This window comes from Cupressus sempervirens, chromosome 6, assembly GCF_028749045.1.
Source record: "Cupressus sempervirens isolate cs-2001-9-10 chromosome 6, ASM2874904v1, whole genome shotgun sequence".
NCBI classification, from domain to species: Eukaryota; Viridiplantae; Streptophyta; class Pinopsida; order Cupressales; family Cupressaceae; genus Cupressus; species Cupressus sempervirens.
This window is the reverse complement of record NC_143123.1, coordinates 326447152-326469595: the sequence shown is the minus strand read 5'-3', so window position 1 is coordinate 326469595 and position 22444 is coordinate 326447152. Positions and strand designations below refer to the sequence as shown.

General features: G+C 36.5%; 1 protein-coding gene and 1 pseudogene across 1 annotated transcript in view; both read right to left on the bottom strand.

The window, feature by feature from the left end:
• Positions 1-755: 755 nt before the first annotated feature.
• Positions 756-22444, bottom strand: part of LOC149552483 (uncharacterized) — a 395852-nt gene continuing 374163 nt past the window's right edge. The window contains exons 21-23 of the mRNA XM_089788064.1: positions 1616-1732; positions 1463-1519; positions 756-1317 (exon numbers count right to left, since the gene is read on the bottom strand). Of these exons, the coding sequence (XP_089644190.1) occupies positions 1189-1317; positions 1463-1519; positions 1616-1732 (303 nt within the window). The 3' untranslated portion in view covers positions 756-1188. The remainder of the gene's footprint in view (positions 1318-1462; positions 1520-1615; positions 1733-22444) is intronic.
• Positions 19175-21495, bottom strand: LOC149552487 (ubiquitin-like modifier-activating enzyme atg7 pseudogene; annotated as a pseudogene).

Here is a 22444-nt window from a genome sequence, read left to right as displayed (position 1 = left end):
TTCATCCCAAAGCCATAATTGTGCTTCAAGTTCTTAGTTAAGGAAGTTTGTTGCATTTGATTGTGGAATAAATGCAAAGGGGTCTTTATTGCAGCCCAAAATTAGTGAGCACAGCTCTCAAGGCAGCTTGTATGGTTTCATTGTGGCAGCCCCCACACGACTCTCTAAGGGAAGTCATTTGGACTACTAAGATGCATGGTCTACTCAGTGTTCAATTCCAAATCTTAGTCGACTTGGCAAATGATTCAATTTGGACTTATTGATATTTTTCATTATTAATAAATTCAACTTTGTTAATGATGAAGAAATTATAAAGTTAATTTAAAAAATCATTTTGATGAAAGGTACCAAATGACGCATTTAGATGTTATTTATTAAAAGGTGGTCAATTTATTATTGAGTCTTGAAGTCAATGCGAGTACAAGAAAAGAAAATAACATTTACTGTTTTAAAACAAAAGCAAGGGAATCTCATGTGAGGGGCATTTAATGAATTGAATTAAAAACAAACGAAATTGTTTTTAACGCAAAGTTTTTATAAAGGCTTCTTGGAGAAAATTGACCATTATGCATTTGTGTTGATTGTTTCCCTTGTTTTGGAAATTTGAAAAAAGCGCAGGAGACAAGGGCTTCTGCACTTTTATGGCATTGAAGGACATAAATTCTTCGATGTTTCAGCACTCTGAGATGGTGAAAGACCCATTGATATTGTGCACTAGGTATGGCTTCATCCTAGAGCCATAATTGTGCTTCAAATTCTTAGTCTAGGAAGCTTATTGCAATTGATTGAGGAATAATTAAAAAGAGGTATCTAATGCATCCCAAAATTAGTCAATGCAGATCTTAAGCTAGTTTGTATGGTTTCATTGTGGCAGCCACACTCATTCTAGATCCCATATGGATCTCAAAGGGAAGCCATTTGGACTTTGTAGCTGATTGCACAACCTTTTGTGTTCCAATTTACCTCTACATTGGCTGTCTAGCTACAAATAATCAATGTTCCATGATTGGGAGACATTCTGACAATTTCTTGTACACAAGTGTTTGAATTCCAGGTTCCATTTTTCAGTTGCATAGTATACATCTTGAAACATATGTACTTTTTCAACAGAACAAAAACTATGTCAATTGGAATTTCCATCAGGTAGTTCAGCTCCTATGCTATCTCAGACAAATGAACATAATGTCTTCATTTTTGGAAGTGCATACATCTATTTATAAAATCCACTGTCAATTGCAAATATCTGGTATTTGCTTGTGAGGACGATTCAGCAATTTTAATCAAATTTGCACAAGATTCTATGACTTCATTATTGGCCTGCAAAGCATTTAAGTTCAAATAACCATGTTATCTTATTTGCAAGATTAAGTCAATATAAAGCATATAACAAGTTTACTAGATTAGATTAACTTAGTAAGAAATGCAATGAAAAATCTACAGAAAGGAAAAGTAAATTTACTACCTTGAAGGAAATGAGTAAGGAGTTGCATGTATCTAGCGCTTGATTTGCTCGTGCAGGCTGCAGATACCAAAGAATACAGTGTTCTTTCAGTCCATAGACTTCTGAATTTCAACAATAATAGAGCCATTGAAGGAAGAGGAAGAAGCAAATTACTGAGTTGGGTGCTTGATTTAAGCTGTCTATGATTTTTTGAACTAAGACATTAGAAATGCCCACAAGTTCTGCACCGTAGGATGATTCTCCAAAATATAACTCATCATTGCTAATAACCTTCAAAATAAACAATAAATGGATTAGAATTTAAAAACAAATGTAACACTTAAAATGGAAGCTCTAAGTTTGAGATGTACAGGGATGGAGTAGAATATTTTTCTCAAATCATGAAGATAAATGGCACATTGTTTGTTAAGATCTGAAGACATCAAGCATGTGCAATGCAGTGATAATTGTCTTTGCAGTATATTACTTATAATATATGTTTCCATTTTATAAAGAACTTTACCTGAAGCCTACTGTCACAATCCACCATCTAATGCATAAAGTTTACATGCAAAGTAATTAAAATTTTCTAATTTGAAAACAAGCTGGTCAAACATATCATATCTAGTTAAATGGAAGTCAGTAGCTGTTAAAAGTCCCAATTTCTTTGCTTTCAAGCTGAGAAATTCTTGAGCCAGGATGAGATGCTGAAATTATTTGTTCTGGCGATTCTTGCTTCTTGTAGCTACACATGATCTTTTAATATTTGTAAAGGTGGAATTTGCATATCCATGTTATTTCCCATTAAGTTTTGTATTCATTTTCGAAGAATGCAAAATGTCTTTGAATAATTACATATTGAGAAATGCACATTTAGTGTGAAGTTGGGCTCATTCCACTATCCTTTCTCTATCCCGATTAACATGTACTTCCCTACATTTCACCTCATCCCCTCCATATCCACAACTATTCCTATACATCAGCCATTTGTTACACCAATCCATGCATTTATTCCAAAATAAAATAATATTCCATGCTCACCTTGATTCTTCCACCTTTTTGTCCTAGGTCAATTCCACAACCATGACATTAATCTTGTGCCCACAAATTTGACACTCAAAAGTGCAAACTTCAAAATTCAAATTCTAAAGATCCTATCTCTATCACTAACCATTATGAGCTGATTATGCACATAGAAATGAGACTTAGACTCGGTGTGAACACAACAAGGCTGAACCAACTCAAGACATGGAAAAAAATTGGCAAGAACTTGGCACATTCCAGGTTTTTGGTGGGTCTTGCCTTAGGCGAGTTTCTGACAAGCCCTGGCAAGTCTGGAAACTATGCCAGACACACAGTTACATGATTTATTGCTATTTCATTACATTTATAATCCTCATGTTCATACATCCTCTCTCATCCTAAGGATCAATTGAAGAATATTTTACTAAAATGAAACCAGACTTGCATATTCATCCTAGTAAGCATTTGCAGAGCTGAAGCTTGTTATCTTCAATCCCATATATAGCATTGACCTAGAAGAACACTTCCCTAGGTGACTACATGCAATCCTCTAAAATTACTGCAAAATAGTAGCAACCTTTAAAGTAGAGTAGACAAAAGGTGGATTTAATAAAGTAGAGAGAAAATGATAGAATTGTGGAGACAGATCTATGTATCAGGGAAGATCCAAGTGTTAAGTAACATGGATCGAATTCTGCAAATGTAATTATCATTGCCATTGTTATTGATGTGTTCCAATTGCAGATTTGCTTCTCATATAAATATGAGAAGGAGGAGACATGTCTCTATAGTTTTTCATCATTGGTTAGTATATTTTAATATAACTAATCATATGTTTAATATATATATGTATGTATGTATATATGTATAAAGAATATTTATCTAATGATGATTTACCATTTATAATGAATCTCATGATCATATCAATCTAACTGAACTACAGTTTAACACTCCCTCTTAGTTAGGAAGGATTGATATAGAACATACTATGTTCTTGAGTATAAGGAGATATCATCTCACTATGATATCCCTAGAATGGCATATCAATATGACTTCATCAACATGCATATATAAATTAATATATTTAACATATGGAATTTACTTAATACACTATGAGGCTAGAATCCTCAACACTCCCTCTTTAGCAAAGGGGGAATTAAAGTAGATATAAAACACCACTTGAAATGTGGTCTAATATGTTATGGTGTCCAGCAAGATTTGGCCCAAAGAACCATAACAAATGGATTTTCATGGTGTCCGGCAAAATCCGGCCCAAAGAACCATGAAGGTCATCAATGTGTCCGGAAAAATCCGGCCCGAAGAACAAGGATAACCCTTAACTTCAAACATTTCTGTTCGAAAATAGATCAACTATAATAAAGTCGTCACTTTAAATAGGATCAGAACACAAGAAAGGTCATCACCTTTCACAAGAAAAGTCGTCACTTTTCACAACACAAGCTTGCAAGCAATTTTATATTAATGAATATATTAGTTAATAAATGCATTTACAAAAATGTCATACCAAGTTTACCTTTGAAGTACATAATTTTCAACTTCGCAAGAGGCTTGGTAGAATATCAACATGTTGCTCATAAGTACTGATATAACTTGATTTGATAACATCATTGCCAATCATATCTCTTATATAGTGATAAGAAGTCTCGATATTCTTCACGTGCTCCCATGGAGATAGCTACATACTTAGCTTCAGTAGAACTCAAAGCAACAACTGGTTGTTTTCTACTAACCCAAGCTATCATAGCTGACCCAAGATTGAAGCAACAATAAACAACAGTGCATTATAGAGAATTTCACTTAGAACTTCTTCTCATAGAAAGGATATCATCCATGAAGGATTGCATCTCAGAATTTCTCCCTTTGAATATCGATCCTGGGAGGTCAGGTCCTCTAGTTACTTCCATAAAAATTTCTTCCCCCAAGGATGCTTGTTAAACTCCCTTTGAATTTGATAGTCTTCCATCTTGGTGGAAAGTCATTATTTTCTCATAATGTACGTAGAGATAGGCCCATGAGGTAGTTACCCAAATGTATTTCTAGACTCCCTCTGATTTTGGAAGGATACTCATCATTATGGATATTTTCTTTATAGTCCTTAGATTATCCAACTTGATCATTTGAAGAGTAATGAATTATAGATCATAAGAGCTACTTCATAAGATTGAGTCTGTACCATTCTTGTTTTCCTACAAGATCATCTTATACTTAAGGATAATAAATATTTATCCTTGATACCAATTTCTCTAACAAAGATCTATATGCATTACAATTGCCTCTAAAGGGAAATGCAACATTTTTTAAAGTAATTCCAAAGACCCTGATGATCAAGATGTATAAAGTCAGGCATTTAAAGAAAATATCCTTGATGATTATGAACAAAAATTTCAAGGGTTACATCAGATAGGAAGAACTCATTCTTGATTAGCGTATTGGAAAAGAAACAATATTACGAGAAGATTAGTTAGAGTATATCTTAAAAAATGGAAGGTTAGGTAATTTCTATGTTTCATCGTCGTGTCTAAAATGGAATAGTAGTGGATATTTTGAGGGATTTGATACTTCTCTTCATCTTATTTGATCGGTGTCCACATTCTTCTTTGTTGGCGGGTGCATTCTTGTCTAAAGTACTTCGTCCTTAATTATTCCCTCTCCAATGATGTGTTCTGAATATTATCTATTGCGTTGACGTGTATTATTTCCTTCCATATTTTATTTACTCATATCTTCTTCTTACTACGCATGACATTTCTCCTCTATCCTACATGGTATTGTTTTTTTAATTTTTATTTTTAAATGTTTTCCATTTATAAATTTTTCCTATCTCCTCATTCCTTTGTTGAACGATGGTTCTGAAATTTACATCTTTAAATGTACATTGTAAATATTATGTGCTCATGTATTTGAATGAAGATAATCATCTGCAACCAATGGTCAATGGAGAGAATTGATGGTCGATGCTTAAAGACTTTGTATTGTATAATAATTGTGCTTGATGTCTTTGACTTCTACGATACAAATAATGGTCTGCAGAAATTTTAATGCACCGATTTAAATGTGGCTTGAAGACTTGGTTTATTTGTTCGCTGTAAATTTATCTTTAATGGTGGATTGTATATCTCCCAATCTGATTTGCTATATGTTCCCACCTTGTCCTATCTGACAGTGGATAGGCCTAGTTTTACCCACATCCTATTTATCTCTGCATTTGTTCCACTCTACATTCCTGTCAGTCCTTGCCAAATATGGTTTGATGCTTATCAATTAGTGTATAGTTTTCTTATTATAAACTTCTTACATTTGCAAGCAGCTCTGATACCATGTTAAGTAACATGGATCGAATTCTGCAAATGTAATTATCAATGCCATTGTTATTGATGTGTTCCAATTGCAGATTTGCTTCTCATATAAATATGAGGAGAAGACATGTCTCTATAGTTAATCATCATTGGTTAGTATATTTTAATATAACTAACCATATGTTATATATATATATATATGTATGTATGGAATATTTATGTAATGATGATTTACCATTTATAATGAATCTCATGATCATATCAATTTGATTGAGCTGCAGTTTAACACCAAGCATGTAGAAAAGACCCAAAACAATTGATTTGGCCCCAGTGCCACTCTGTTTTGCAATGTTGTTTATTGCTAGAGTCCAATTCATTTTGTTTCCCTTTCCCAATTTTGAATAATTGTTTATAAACTAGGATACTATTGCGTCCAGGTTTAGGGTGGAGGCGGAGGCAGATCCGAGCGTGAAAGCCCCGTGGATGACTCTAGGAAGTGCATCTTGGGCTTACAGATGCTTGGTGATGCTTATCAAACACATCCATAGACATCCATAGCATAGGATGTGCTTCTTGGAGGCATCCATAGGACTTCCGGACGCATTGGATGCTTCCAAACGTCCAACATCAAAAAAGTCACTTGTTTGCAAGTTAAAATCACTCAAAGCACAATAAAACATGTGCTTTTAAATAAAAATTATCTTTTTCTTTTTGCTTCTAAACCCTAAAATAGAGGCAATTCAACCATTCTTCATCTCATTTTGTTTGTAGCTAGACTATTTTCTCATTTGGTCTCCATTTGGCATTTTGAAGGCAAGGTGATTATGTTCAAAGAGGACTGTTCTTAATGTCCTAAAAAGGGGACATTATAAGTCCTCACCCCTCAAGATTGCTTTCCCTTAAGCAATCACGAGTCCATAAGCTAATATCGAGGTCCCATATCCATCTACTAGAATCAGTGTGACCCTTACTGGTAATTCTAAGTCAGGACCTACCATGTTGTGGTACCAAAAGTAGGAATGCAACCCAACTATCAATATGATCCCTAGATCCTATTGGTTTCCAAAACCGCAGATTGGAAATCCAGGAGGCTGCGACTTCTCTGATATGATTCCACAATCAGTTTTGGCCAATGAATAGGAATCACCTTGATTCCCCTGCACTTTAGGCTCCGCTACACCTAGGCAGGTAGACCTTCTCCTCGAACTTGATTACTTGGTTCAAAGCTTTTCTAAAGAGAATTTAAGTTTAGTGAGTTCTTTGGCTAGCAAGGTCCTTAAACTCAATCAAAATGGGATTGAATGTTGAATGCTTGAAATGATTGAATGAATTGTATAAGGTTTGTCAATAATGAATTTGATGCTTGTCAAAAGGAAGATATAAATTTCTGACTTCAATAATAACAAGACTAGTGCTCTGCTTATCCGAGCAATAGAGTCAACTACAATGAAGATTTTCACGTACAACTTTACAAAATTCTACACACTTATACTATCAACAATTAATTAATCAAGATGCAATCGATCAAATATATATGCAATCTTAAATTAATCCAGATTGAATTTTAACTCCTCTGGTAGGGAGACAAACTGGACACAGATATTGAAACAATTTAATATTTCAATATATCTATGATGATCACATTCAAGATGCTAAATGATCGTGTCTACTCTTCACTTATCTGATATTTAAATTGAATACAAAATTCAAAAAATGATTATAAAGGATGAATCATTTGCAGTTTAACTCTCCATACCTTCAATATAAACAAAAAAGCATAAAAGACTTATTTATTCATTAAAATATAATAAATAAAATTTATTTTACAAAGCCATATTAAAGTTTGTGATCCCTCCATACAAAATAAGTATCTTATATTTGTACTTCTTATAAAATGCTTGTTGAATGTTAATATCAAATATCTTTGCTTGTTGCTTCTATCCTTACTTATATCTTAAATAGAGAAGGTCGTGACCTTTTAAATTAGAAAATCATGTCTCTTGAAAATAATCTACCTCTTCATATAATCGTACCTTCTAATTTTCTTTTACCAATATTTCATGATGACTTTAATCGGTGGCATAAAATATAAACAATTTAACGCCAACTTTAATTTCTTTCATTGACGACATTTGCTTCCTATCTTTCCTCATATAATTTTGTTTGCCCATGTTTATGGCCCCGTTTTTGGAGTATTGGAGTTCGAAAATACTTCATACTGTGTGACTCCCTCATTTGGTAAACATACCGGTCCATCACTTGTGTGAGAAGGGGATCATCGTGAACTAAATCCAATATACTCTGCAAGTTCATTTTGACATCGAGCACATATTCGAGTTCTCATTGACTCCGCAGAGTCATTGCCATGTATACTAGGAGCCATTTACTTATCACCATCATTTTTCGTGTATGCTAGCGATGCCATTGTTTGAAGCTTCTATTAAGACTGCTTCAATCGTGGATTTCAAATTGGTCACTGGACGTGAATCACTTGAATTTGTGATTTCACATTCCGACATCCGTTTAATATTGCCGTTGACTGTGTGATCATTACGGGAACATCTCGTTGTTATAACAATTGCCCTTATTATTGTTGTCTGTCTTATGTTCTATTGCGCATTTCCTTCAAATTAGTCTAAATGGCAGAGCCCTCATCATACTCTTGGTATTATCAGAAATCAAGAAGAATATTTTTCATTCACGTATTTACATAAAATTGTATAGGTACATATATAGTTGTTTACCAAACCCATAAAGCTATAGGAAAGGAAACAACTACTAGAAAGGAAAGAATCAATTTAGGAAAGAATAGTTTAGGAAAGAATTAGTTCAATATTAGAAACAATCCAATATTGCAACACTCCCCCTCAAGTTGGTGCATAGATATCCCACATGCCCAACTTCCCCAAAAACTTTGAGAACACTCAACTTGAAACTGCTTTGGAAAGAATATTGGCCAGCTGATCTTCTGATCGAATCTTAGGCAATTCCACAATCTTCTCATCCAACTTCTCCTTGATAAAGAATCTATCTACCTCCAAATGCTTTGTATGATCATGTTGAACCGGATTATGAGCAATATCACATGCTGCTTTACTGTCACAATATAGTTGAATTGGCTACCTACACAGACAACCCAAATCTCTTAGGAGAAGTCTTAGCCACAATGCTTCACATACTCCAAGTGCCATACCTCTAAATTCTGCCTCCATTGTCACTACGAAGAACTTAAACTTGTGCATTGTACTGAGTACGAATCATGTTATAAATTTTTTGAAAAACAAGTTCACATCACTTTGACTTCATTAAGCATACCCAAGTCATCCTAGTACAATCATCAATAAAAGTAACAAACCAATGTGATCCCCCCCCAAGGTAGTGACTTTGGACGGACCCCAAACATCAAAATGTATGATCATAAATGGAACTGGACTTTTATTCAAAGTTAATGAAAAAGAAGCACGATGGGCTTTTGCAAGTTCACAAACTTAACACCGGAAGCTAGAAACATCAAATTTTGCAAATAAACTGGGAAATAATTTCTTCAGGTAACCAAAGGAAGCATGTCCTAGATGTCGATGCCATAACTAGATTTCAGATTTTTGCTTGTCCCCCTCAGAGCCATCCATCGCTAGAGCTTGACGTAGCTTGTCTGAACTCTTTGACACCAAGTCCAAGTAATACAGCTTCCCTCGCCTAACACTACAACCAATCGTTTGCCTCATTTGGATGTCCTTAGCCCATAGCAAGATAGTGGTAGGCTTTTAAGCCAGGGGTTTCAAGGTGCACTTTCTGATTTTTTTTTTTTTTGTTTTATATATTTGCTCTTGTTAGTTTTGTTTTGTCCTTCTTTCCTTTGATCAATGGAAAAACAAATTGTGGATACACAAACAATGGGAAAACAAACGGTGGATATGCAAGCTATGGGAAAACAAACCATATCATTGGTAAAAAACGGTCAAGAAATTCTGGTGCACTTTGAAACTAACCATTTAGGTCAAGTCAAAATGGCATCACTCGGCAAGACAGGAAAATATATTTGGGTCAACGTTAAACAGTTCAAGGGCATTTTAAAACGTAGACTTGCTCGCTTGAAAGGGTCAAATGAAAAGCAGAAACACAGGCAGAGATTGCATAAACCAGAGAAGAAACAGAAAGATGTTGTCAAAATGTATCTTCCTCCACACTTAGATGGTGACAGTCATTTGTGTGGTAGCAACAACTTTGTTGATTCTGTCACTTACAGCCCTACCTCCACACCTCTCGCTTGGTGCCCAGATCTTTATGTGCAAGAACTATTGAGGGCCAAGAGGAGGTTGGAACTCCTAGAGGCTAAGGAACAAGAAAGTTACCGTAATATGCAAGTGTTAATTGCAGCAAATAAAACTCTTGCAGATAATAACAACATTTTAAAAGCTCAAATCTCAACGCTGCAAGAAACACTTTTAGCAGGGAAGCTTGAATGGCAGAACATGAAGGATGAATGGAAAAGTCTGAATGCTACATTGGAAACAAACAAGGTCACAACAAATACCGAGTCATCTCATTATAAGGAGAGAACAATTCTTCACACTAATTCGTTGGGAAAGGCAGGGGTTGAAGAGGAGAGGAGAAGCTTTTCAAAAGTCACCAAAACTTGGGACAAAAGCAGCAAACACCTTGATATAGCAAGAGAAGAGGCAAAGATTCGTGTGAATACACAAGACGAAGAGGTCAAGGAAAGGCAGCGTAGGGTATCCAATATAATTATCAAAGGGATAAAAGACTATGGGGAAGGCGAACACACCCTCGACTTAACGAGGGATTTCCTACAAGATGTGTTGTTGTGGCAAGGACAAATCTATCAAGCTTGGAGGGTTGGCAAACCACACGCTGAGAGAAATAGGCCAATCAAGGTAGTCATGCCCAACATTAGCGACAAACAAAATCTACTTAACAAAAAACAGCTCTTGAGGGGTTCTCGCTTCGTTGTAGAGGAGGATTTAACCATGAGACAACAAGTAGAAAGAAGAATGGAAATGGAAAAAATCAGAACAGCGAGAAATGAAGGCAAAAGAGCTTGGATGTTCAAGGGAAAAGCAATTATTGCTCATTTTGGCCACCGCTCCAATGAAGGGCAGCAAGAAGGCAACAAAGATGTGACAACAAACACATTAGCATGCAGCGATACAATAAGATCAGCAATCACACTTAGCAATAATAACTCAACTTCGAGTCTTTCACATCAAAACAAATAGCAATCAAGCTTAACCCAGGCGTCCTTGAGTTTAGTTTGTTGGAATTGTAGAGGTTATCCATGGAGACGTGGGCCTGGGTTAGGACCTATTGCGGAAGGCAAAGACATTATTTGTCTCATAGAGACGCATGAGCATGAGGGATGCAAGACCCCATTGGTTGAAGGCTACTGGAAGATGGCAGTGTGGAATGAGGCAGCGGGAAATGGTAAAGGTCATGGAGGTATAATGGTTCTAGTAAAAGAAAGGGAAGGTCGTGCCATTCAGTTGGAAAAGACCGATTCTAATAAACAATTTATATGGCTCAAAATCGTGGAAAATAACACTCTTATCAGGATTGCAGCATGTTACTTTGCTCCACAAGTGTCTAAAACTTATAAAAAGTGTGGCTTAGATCATAATGACCCCTATGCTGCGTTAAAGAAAGATGTTGCTATTTTTTCGCAGCGTGGGGATGTTCTTCTTGTTGGAGATCTCAATGCTAGGACAGCAAATTGGCAAGCAAGTATTTTCAGCTCCAAAGTAAATGATAACCCTATTTGGCTCACAGAAGAAAGAAATCATCAATGGGAAAGAATATCCGAAGATGCTAAAGGCTGCAATCATTTTGGGGAAGAATTGATCACTCTATGTGGCACATTTGATCTCATAATTTGTAATGGTTTAGTTAGATGGGCCAAGTCAGGCACTTTCACTTGCAACACATACAACGGGGTAAGTGTGGTAGATTATGTAATTTGTTTGCAGAATTTGTATGAAAATATTGAAGAAGTTGAAATTGGAGAGCACATTTGGGATCTCAAATCAGATCATAGACCGTTGTACGTAAATTTGTATGGGCAAAGGATAGGCAGATTGGAACAAAAACCCAAGGCCCTCAATACCCCCTTTCTCAGGGCAAAATTTTGTTAACTTCAAAAAACAGTAACACTTTCAGAGCTACTCTTAAGGAACTTTGTATGGGACACCCTATGTATAAACATGGTGTTAACAGTTATGATTTATCAAATCTGATTCATGAGGCTCTATCAAAATGCAAGAGAGCAAAAAATAGAAAATCTAAAACTAATTGTTTTCCAGCCAATGCTTGGTTTGATAAGGAATGCAAGAGGGCTAGGAGGAACCTAAGGGAGTCAAATAAAACTAACCTTGACATTCAGGCCTACAAACAGATCCTAAAGAAGAAAAAAACTGATTTTATGTTCACAAGGAGAGAGGAGCTAATTTTCTTGGGCAGAAATAACCCCAAACGTTTTTGGAAAGAACTCCAACCAAGGAGAAAACAAATTGAAAATAATAATATTATTGCCACCCAATGGTTTGAATATGCTAAGAAACTTTATGAACAAGAGGGTGGAGTAGGACAGCCACCTTTGGTCAATGATGATACGAATCTTTTCACTGTACAAGAGATAGAGGCAAGGATTAAGAAGTTAGGTGGAGGTAAAGCAAAAGACCTTGTTGCGCTCCAAACAGAATATTTGAAGTGGGGTATGAAAACTCTTGCACCGCACATCACTGAAATTTTCAACAAAATTTGCCAAGAAGGGTTTCCGAAAGATTGGACAATCAGCCTTGCAATACCAATTTTTAAGAGTGGTGATGTTAACAATCCCTCCAACTACAGGACTATAATGATCAATCGCCTCTTCGCTAAACTTTTTGGTAGCATGATAGAAACTAGGATTAGCAAATGGGCAGAAGAAAACCATAAACATGCTAAAGGGCAAGCTAGTTTTAGGCCAAAACACTCGACAGTGGATCACTGTGTCACTTTGAGACAGATTATTGAAAAAGAGTGGGAGAAAAAGGAAGAGGTATTTTGTTGCTTTGTCGACTTTAAAAAGGCTTTTGACACCGTTCCGAGAGACAAGTTTTGGTTTAGGATGGAAGAATTGGGGATTCCTATGCATCTCAGAGCTGCTGTTCATAGGATGTACGAAGAGGTGAAAGTTAAAATCAGAACTTCAGATGGCATTTCAGAATGTTTTAGGAGCGATATAGGGGTCAAACAGGGCTGCCCTTTATCTCCTACTTTGTTTGGTTTATATATTGACAAACTGGAAGAGTGGTTAAACATGCAAAAGGGTGAAGGCATTCAGCTAGGTGAATTTGTTATAAAGCTGCTCCTATATGCGGACGATCTCATTTTAATTGCCAAATCTGCCTGTGGTTTGCAAGATCATCTATCTTCTCTTGAACGCTTTTGCGGAATGGTGGGGATGCAGGTCAATATCAGCAAGACTAAGGTTATGATTTTCTCTAATAATAAAAAACAACACCAACATGAATTTTACTACAATGGAAGTGTTCTTGAAGAAGTTGCGGAGTACAAATACCTTGGCATCGATTTCAACAAAAAACTAAGCTGGTCTAGCTGCAGGTATAAAAGGCTATTAGGTGGATGGAAGGCTTTTTATGCTCTTCAAAATAGGTGCCGTGAAGCAGAGTTGTGGGATTGGAAAACTATTCAAACCTTGTTCGGTCTTCTTGTGCTGCCAGTTGTTCTTTACGGGTGTGAATTATGGGCCAGCAACACTACTATAGCACAATGGAAACAAATCGAAGGAATCCAAAAGCGCTTGATCACAAGCAAGTTTAAAATCAAAAGCACTGTTCCATATGATATCATGCTAAGTGAAATGGGGGCTGCTCCTATTGAGGCACTTGCTATGGTTCGCCTTCTAAGCTATCTAAAAAGAATTGAAAAAATAGAAGAGGATAGATGGCCTAAAGTGGTCTTTAGTGACACACTATGTAAGCGAAAAAGGACATGGATGCAACAAAACATCAAATGGATGAGTAAATGGAATATTCAATTCAATATGTGCCCCACAAATAATAAAGAAATAAAGGTCTTTGTCATGGAGAAATTTTACAAGAGAAATTGGGGAAGCAAGATCGGAAGGAAGAAATTATATTATATAAATGAGTTCAACCCCGCTTGTGATCAACTCCAAAAAGCATACATAGGAGCCAACATTTCTTGGAGGGCTAAAATTCTTATTGCTCAACTGAGAACCAATTCTCACCAACTTCGTTGTGAGACCGGACGTTGGAAGAGGCCAAAAGAGGCTTGGGAAGAGAGAATTTGCAGATTCTGCAATTCTGGAAAAGTGGAAACTGAACAGCACTTTATTTTAGAATGTGAAGCCTACAAGAGTAGTAGAGATGAATTTGCGGACACTATATGTGACAGTTCTTGGCATAACCTATTCAACGAAGAGTACATTGCGCAATTGGGTGGACTCATCATCATCCTGCACAAGCAACGAACATTGCTACTTAAATCTGTTTGAGTTGTCTTGCTGTCCCATAGGCTATTTTTAGTCTCATGGACGTTAAAATTTTATCTATTTATCTATCTTAAACACATAGAAATCAGGCCAAAAAATTACAACACAAAGTAAAGTAGTGGTGATTTGGGAAACTGACAACAAATTGTAATCCAAAGATGGAACCACTAAAACAAAATCTAGATTCAAAGTATCAGTGAGAGGTAAGGATCCTTCTCTAATAATTGGGGTTGAAGAGCCATTGGCAGTGGAAACAAATTTTTGTGAGGACGGTTTAAGGGATGAGACCTGTCTAGAATCAAATGTCATATGATCAGTAGCACCGGAATCAATTATCCATGCACTATTAGAAACACGTGTAGACATATTTAAAGACTTACCACCATTACCTGCCATTGCTGCTAATGTCAAGATCTGTCCAGCAACATTATCCTCTGTCTTTGTTTCAACAAACGTTGCATTGGAGGTCTTCTTGGAATTCTTATTACATGAATCGCGGCTACGATCCCACCATTCTGGATACCCAACAAGTTCAAAGTAGTGACTTTTGGTATGACCAATTTGATTGCAATGGGTGCATTTATAGGTGGATTTATCAGCACCATTAGTGATCTTAGGCGGGTTTTGAGGAGGTCCATTTTGATTAGATCGGTTTTGAGTCACCATGGCTGAAGCTTCAGTCTTTTCTGGTTCTCCAATCATTGTTGAGCGTCGAACAGATTCATGGCGGACCAATGCATAACATGCTTCTAATTCAGGAATAGGATCCTTTCTCAAAATTTCACCACGAACTTGTTCGAAGTCACCATCTAATCCAACAAGAAAAATATGCACCCTTTGTAGCTGAACTGATTTTCAGGAAGATTCAACATCGTTCTCACTTTCCATGATCACTTTATCATGATGATCCAACTCACCAAAAATCTCAATTAATTCTCCATAATACACAGAGAGTGTTCTGCCATTCTATTTGGCAGAGAAAGCCCTCTGATTCAAGACAAACACCTGCAATTCATTTGCTCATCATAAAAAGCCTTAGAAAGAGCTTTCCAAATAACTCGAGCAGTGGGTAAGCGAATGTATCGCGTCGTAATTTCTAGGGACATAGATATCAACAACCATCTTTTGACCTTTTGATTGTCTGCATAGCACTTCTCATATCCATCATCCTTCTCGGTAGGTGGTTGTGAGTTACCATGAATGAAAGAGAGTTTCTCCTTCTCAGCAATATGCATCTCCATGATTTGAGACCACGAATCATAGTTTGTTTCATTGAGTATAATTCTTGCCTTGAACGATGAACCTTTGGATCGAATACTAATGGGAGCAGATTTGCTCTCAAATACTTGCGAATCTAAATCGACCATGGTTCAATAAAGGGATACAAATGATTCAAGCTTCAAAGCTCTGATACCAACTTAAAAATCAGAAATCAAGAAGAATATTTTTCATTCATGTATTTACATAAAACTGTACAGGTACATATATAGTTGTGTGCCAAACCCATAAAGCTACAGGAAAGGAAAGAATCAATTTAGGAAAGAATAGTTTAAGAAAGAATCAGTTCAATATTAGAAACAATCCAATATTGCAACGTGAATTACCGTGTACACAGAGCATGGTTTCATTATAATGTGTACAGGGAACCATCACTCTAATAACATAGACCCTCTTATTTTGCATCATTCTATTATTGCTGCACTCATCAACCAATGAAGACGTTGCTTTTTATTCTTAAATTTACGATGGATCCTTTCTTAATGGTGTTCGATTCATGTTGGAGTCTTGGCTACACTCATATCCTTAATATCTTGGCTTGATTTCTTTCTTTACGACCTGGCACTCGCATAGTAAAACAAAATTGCTATTGGTCAAGGACAAGGCTACCATTTGATCATTGACTGAGAATGTTCTCCTTTGTTTGTGTCGTGAGAAACATTAATTCATCGCATAGATCTCGTAAATAGCTGCACATTGCATATGTTTTATATTGTGTATAAATAGAGTCTTTCGACTTCTACGATATTGCTTGGACCTGCTGTAGATATTTGTAAGTGATGCCTTGGACTAGGTTCATTCATTATAGTTGGATGCCAAAATATGCTTATTGTTTTTGTTAGAGCTAATCAAATCACTAGCAGCACTTCTACTTTTCAATACACTGAGCTATTCACTAGCTGATTCATTTTTATTATTAGGAGGTAAAGAAGTCTCTGAAGCACTATCATCAATAACAATATTTGAAATACTGTCATTGATACTTCTATTTTTACAGTCTGAAGCAATTATAGAATCATCGATATGAATGTACAATATGTGCTAAGACAGAGCAAGGTGGATCAGTTGTCAATTCCATTGCTTTCCTTGGTCTCACTTCGGCTGATCAGAAGTATATTGAAGTTAAGATGCAGGCAGAGGCATTCTCACACATCCTTCCAATTGGCTTAGGTTCTACATGATAATATCTTACTGACATAATCACCCTCCATGTCTTCATTCTTAACTCCATTTACATCAGCTTCAAATACATCAGTATCTGTCCTGGAACATATATGGATCACATATATTTTTTCTCTTTTTGCTATGGTATTTGGGACTTCACAATGTGCCAAAATTTTAAGTTCCATCAGATCCCATGATCATAAATCTCCAACTGTGTAGCATCACAACATAATCCACAAAATGTAAAACACACATCATGTTAACACCTGGATCCCAAACCAACCTGTCAACTCGATCCTAGGAGTAGAAATAGGTGTCTATCTACCTGTCATCATCCTGAATCAACCAACTAAGCAAACAGATCATCCCACCAAAACCAAAAACATCTCCAATATGTAGGAAATCCAACTCACAAGACCCCCACACGTTGTTGCCATAATATGCGTTAGGAATACAAATGGTACCCATGTTGTCATTTTGCCTTTATACCGGAAGGGAAATCATCTCAAGAGGTATGTGCCTCAAGAGGAAATCAATAGGCAACTCACGACCTTCCAAAAGTTGAACCAAATCTGAAAATATAACACCAGACCAAGCAGGGCAGCTGCCACTAACTGTAGCATGGATGAAGGAAAAATCACCAACCAATAGATTGACAACTCCCATTTAAGCCCAACTCTGGTTGGACTATAAAAGCCTTCGGTATGTGTTGGTTATCAAAATCGTTGGTTAGAAACCTATGAGCCTTGCCTGCTCGATGTTGGGTATCTAACCGATTTTGGCCAACGTGACAGGATTAAATCCTCTGCACTTTAGGTTCCGCTAGACCAAGGCCTGTTTACCCAAATCCAAAACTCGGATGCAAAATGTATTATAGCGGATTAAAAACAAATTCCTCAACTGGCAAGTGTCAAGGAAAACTTCAAGATTGCGATTAATAACTTCAAACTTTGATTACTTATTAGTATTGTATGCTGAAATAGAAAAGTTAAAACGAATTACTGTATGAAATCAAACCTTCAAAGAAAAAAGATAGAGAAATGCCAGCATTGGATCCAAAGTTTATGAGCAGGTTTATGATCAGCGCTGAATTCTAATTGGGTGATAGAGTTAAACATACATTCCTTACATACAACTTTATAGTATTGATGATAAAATATTTGTTAATAACTTAATCAATTTGATGCCTCAAATTGTCACACTTTAGCGTATTCAGACTAGTCTATTATGATTTAACCATTATGCAGATACAATAGCTACAAACAATGGGATTGAAATTATATCCTGCACTATTTGTATTGATCAAATCTAAATAGCAGCAAACAATTTAATTTACTTATCAAATTAATGAATTAGAAACAAATGGATAACAAAACTACAAAGGACAAGTTATATATATTTCAACTCTAAAATAAATAGAATTTCTTACTGATTTTATTGTGGGACAGATCGTATTGAAGACCCTCAGCTTTATGACGCTCTATTCAATACATATAAATCCACACAATGTTTGAGATTAATGCTCAAAAGCTAGAATCATCTTTGCTTTGCTCAAATCTCTAACTCCTCTAGAGAAAATTTTAAAATGCCCGAGACTAGATAGCTGCTTTTTTTTTAGAAGAAGCAATAAAAAGTATCTCTCTTCAGTTTCATTTTACATATATTTATAAACATGGAAAGGGTGCTGGTTTTATTTAAAAGGTCGCCACCCTTCATAAATCAACTAATCCAATGTTAAAAATTTAATATTTTTTAATTTTATCAAAACATAATCAGATTCTCGTGCATTATATTCCCCCTAACGTTAATATATGACCTTTGCACCGATCAACTTTGGGTGTGAATTCATTAATCCATGAGATGCGTGTTTGAATTTCTATGGCGTTTGCACATAATTAAATATAATCTCCTTCAGTTACGTGGGCATTTTTTTGTGCAATTCGCATCCTCTGAATATCAGACCACAAGCCACGGTGGGTTTTCAAGACTATGTCCTCCAATAGGTGGCGCATCTTCCTGCAAATAAACACAACACGATATTAGAAGCCCATTAGCGATGATAAATAATATGTTTCCCAAGCTTGGAAGGCGCTGCAAGACTTTTTCCACTCCAGAAAACTAGTTGATGCAGATTTCGTCCTCTGTTATGCCTCCAAATTATGTTCGCAAAAAGGCCACTCCCGACTTCAAAAATTCACAACGGAGGGTGCAATACTCTGCAACGAATCTCCTTCACACAGGCTGTATCCTTCATCTCACAGATTCGAACCCGCAAGTTACTCCAAAAGCCTCGAGTTTGTTGTAAAGGATGTCTGTAATCTCCACGTGCATGAAAAGCATGGTTATTTGTTGTATGTACAGTGATTCAGTCGAATGGATATTACAATTTTCTACACAAACAAATGCACTATGCAATGAGCTTTACATCACTGTCTGCACGTTGTCGTCTAACTCTTTATCTGAGTCATCAAGATCTAATTTGAAGGAATTTGCCAGGTCCATTAATGTTGTGAGACCTGTAAGATCTTCCAAATACGAAGGCTGATTTAAGGCCTCTAGTATGAAGTCTACTCCTCTTTTATGATATTCTGATACAACCCTTTCAGAGCAAGCTGTGCATCTGTTAAACCCATGTCCCTTAATGATCAGTTGTGAAAATTTTGCAATATCACCACGGATCTGATGAGGCAAAATACCAAGAGGCTGTTCAACACTAGAAATATCTGAAGCTGTTTGATCTGCTGGAGCATTAATCCCAAGAGAATGATGAATAATGCCCATTGTAAGTTCTACCGCAAGAAAGGTAGCAATAGGAGCACAACCAGGACGTGTTACAGTACACTGCTCATCCGAAGTAAGGTTCCTAGTTGAATCTACAAGAACAACAATATCGCTGCAAGAGAGGAATTGGTACTAGGTATGGCTATGCCTGCACCATGTCGTATCACACAAAAGGTATCAAACCCTAGAGCAGCTGTGATTGCCACCTTATTAGCATCCGCACATAGTAGTGTTGGAAGCCAACGACTCTCTCTTGTATCAGTGAACAAGAAAACAAAATCATGGCTATCGATCAAATTCTTCAGATGCAAACAATCTTTAACAATATCTTCTCTTTCATCTTCTGCTACTGGATGTCCAGGCATCAGAATGGCCATGGAAATACCCTTTGCCTTCATGCCAGAAAAATGCTCTTCAAGTTCTTTGCTGCTGTTAAAGCTTTCATATGGCCTCCATTTAGGCAATCATCTAAAGTATATAAAGATTGCCGCACAGGATTTGACATGGCCATGCGACCATGATCAAATAGTGTCATATGTCTAATGCCCCAAGCCATGAGATTACGGGCAACCTGATATCCAAGTGTACCTGCTCCTAGAAGAAGACATTTTGTACTCGATAAAAGTGGCAAGTTTAGGGATGGTATAAGACGCCATCACATAAGCTTTAAATTTAAATCTGCAAATGTAATTAGCAAAAATCTGCTGTCCTCCTCTGCTTGTCCAGAATGTATATCATCCCAAATCTTCTCTACTTCCAAATTCAATAGAGTCTGCCTGTCAAGAGCCTTGAAGCTTTCCAGTGTATTTGTATTGTATAATACACCTGGAACAGGATAGAGGCTTCTATTCCCCAAAAATTTGACGGAAGCTGATGTTTCCTCACCATTAGCAGGCAATAATGAATCAGAAAGCAGCTTTCAATAATTTGAGACTTGCCCATGGGAAGATGGAGCATAAAATCCTTTCTAGAATTGTGGGTTCCATCAGTAGGCATTGAAGACAACTCCATTTCAAGTTCATCACAAGTGTCATCAACCAAATTAGCAACTCCATGAATGAAACGATCATCATCACACATAGTTTTCAAAGTAAAGTCACATGATTCATCTTCTACCTCATGATATGGTCAGATCATGTTACTGCTGTTGTAAAAATCAGAACTTGTGTATTTGACTTCTTGCAGGTCCTTATGGTTTTCACTTACAAAATACGCCTCATTAGGATGGGGAATGGTGGAAACATTGTTCCAGTTTTCATGCCCACAAATGGTATTGATTCCCTCAACAATTTGTGTCATCTCCATTGTTCTTTTTTTTTGTTCATCTTTCTTGTGAATGGCTGCAATAGAATTCTGATTTTGCCTGATATAAGGAGTGATGTGTTATACTTAGTTGGAGACAGCTCATCTATCTCCTTCTCTTTATCTTCAGCATGTTTGATAGCTATATCCCTATGAGCAACTTCAAGTAGTCTGATTTCATTCTTTCTAATGCCCTTTTAAGTGTGTGAAGGTATGCACTATTGATTCCATTCATTATTCCCTTTTCGATTTCAACATTATTAACCTCCCACATAGCTTCTTCAACATTTTTAGGGGTTTGGTCAAAATGCACTAAGGCTGCAATGACCAAATCATTTGATACTTTCAGCTTATCCTCCAAAGTATATGCTCCAAAATCATCATCCTGAATGGAATTTCTGATTGGTCTTTCAATTCAGCCCTACAGTAATATCATCTTGCTTAAGATTTTGAATACTAGATTCAATTTCAGCTGTACCATTTTCTAAGTTTCCTTCTATGTCCATTTGTATTGTATCATCAACTATGACATCATCATTTTCACATGGTTTGTCCTCATGGAGAGGTTCACTTTCAACCTTGTGATTGGCGTAATGCTTGTCAATAATAACCTCCAAATCACCAAATAAAATGCTGGTACAAGCCTTACCATCATCCATAGTGGGTTCCCTCTCATGGTCCTCGTTATGTTGAAGTTGGACTAACGAATTCTCAACTTCCTCAATGGTGATCTACACTTCTTGACCCGACTCTTCTTGTTTTCCTCACAAGTGTTATCAAGTGACCAAATATACTTGCAAGTAAAACAAATCTGCTACTTCCTTATTTGGCTCTCGCTCAATTTTTGAGGTTCTACAACTTGTAATTCCCTTGCCCTTGATTCTTCTTTTGTCCGCTATTGTTTATACTTCTCAATTTTTGGCTCATATTGTTTGAGCACCTTGTTGACCAACTTACAAACAACTTGTAAAGCATTTTGTTCTCTTTTTGAAATTGCTAATGACATTTGTAGAAGTCGCTGGAAATGAGCATCAGTCTAATTAATTGTCATAACCATAATAGTTTCATCGCTATAAAGAAATCTCCACGGTGCTCGTTCCCAATTGTGCCTAAGAAATGTTGAAACGTGCTATGAACTAAATCATACAATCCCATGTCAAGCATAAGATTGCATAATCTGATTTCAACAAATGACTTGAGGATGGCAGCTCTTCTAGGGAATTGATGGCTACTATTGTCACCAAGATGTTGAAAACCATTAATGATAAGTTGAACTACCTCCTTCATGATGACTTCTTCATATGGCTCTTGCGGTGCCAAAATCCTTATGACCTCCATGAGAAAAGAAGTACCTAGAAGCAAAGTAACAAGAATCGGAATCGGCAAGGCCGAATCGAATCCTGAATCGGCCATGAATCGGAATCAAATCGCCCACGAATCGACAAATTAAAAAAACCCTTGAAATTTAGTGAGCAACTTATTTCATAAACCCTTTATCGCTGATTCGATTCACTGATTCACAAAAAATCGTTTGGCTTGAATCGAATCGCTGAATTGCATGAATCGCCTGAATTGCTGTGATTCTTGGAACTATGCCTAGAAGTCTTA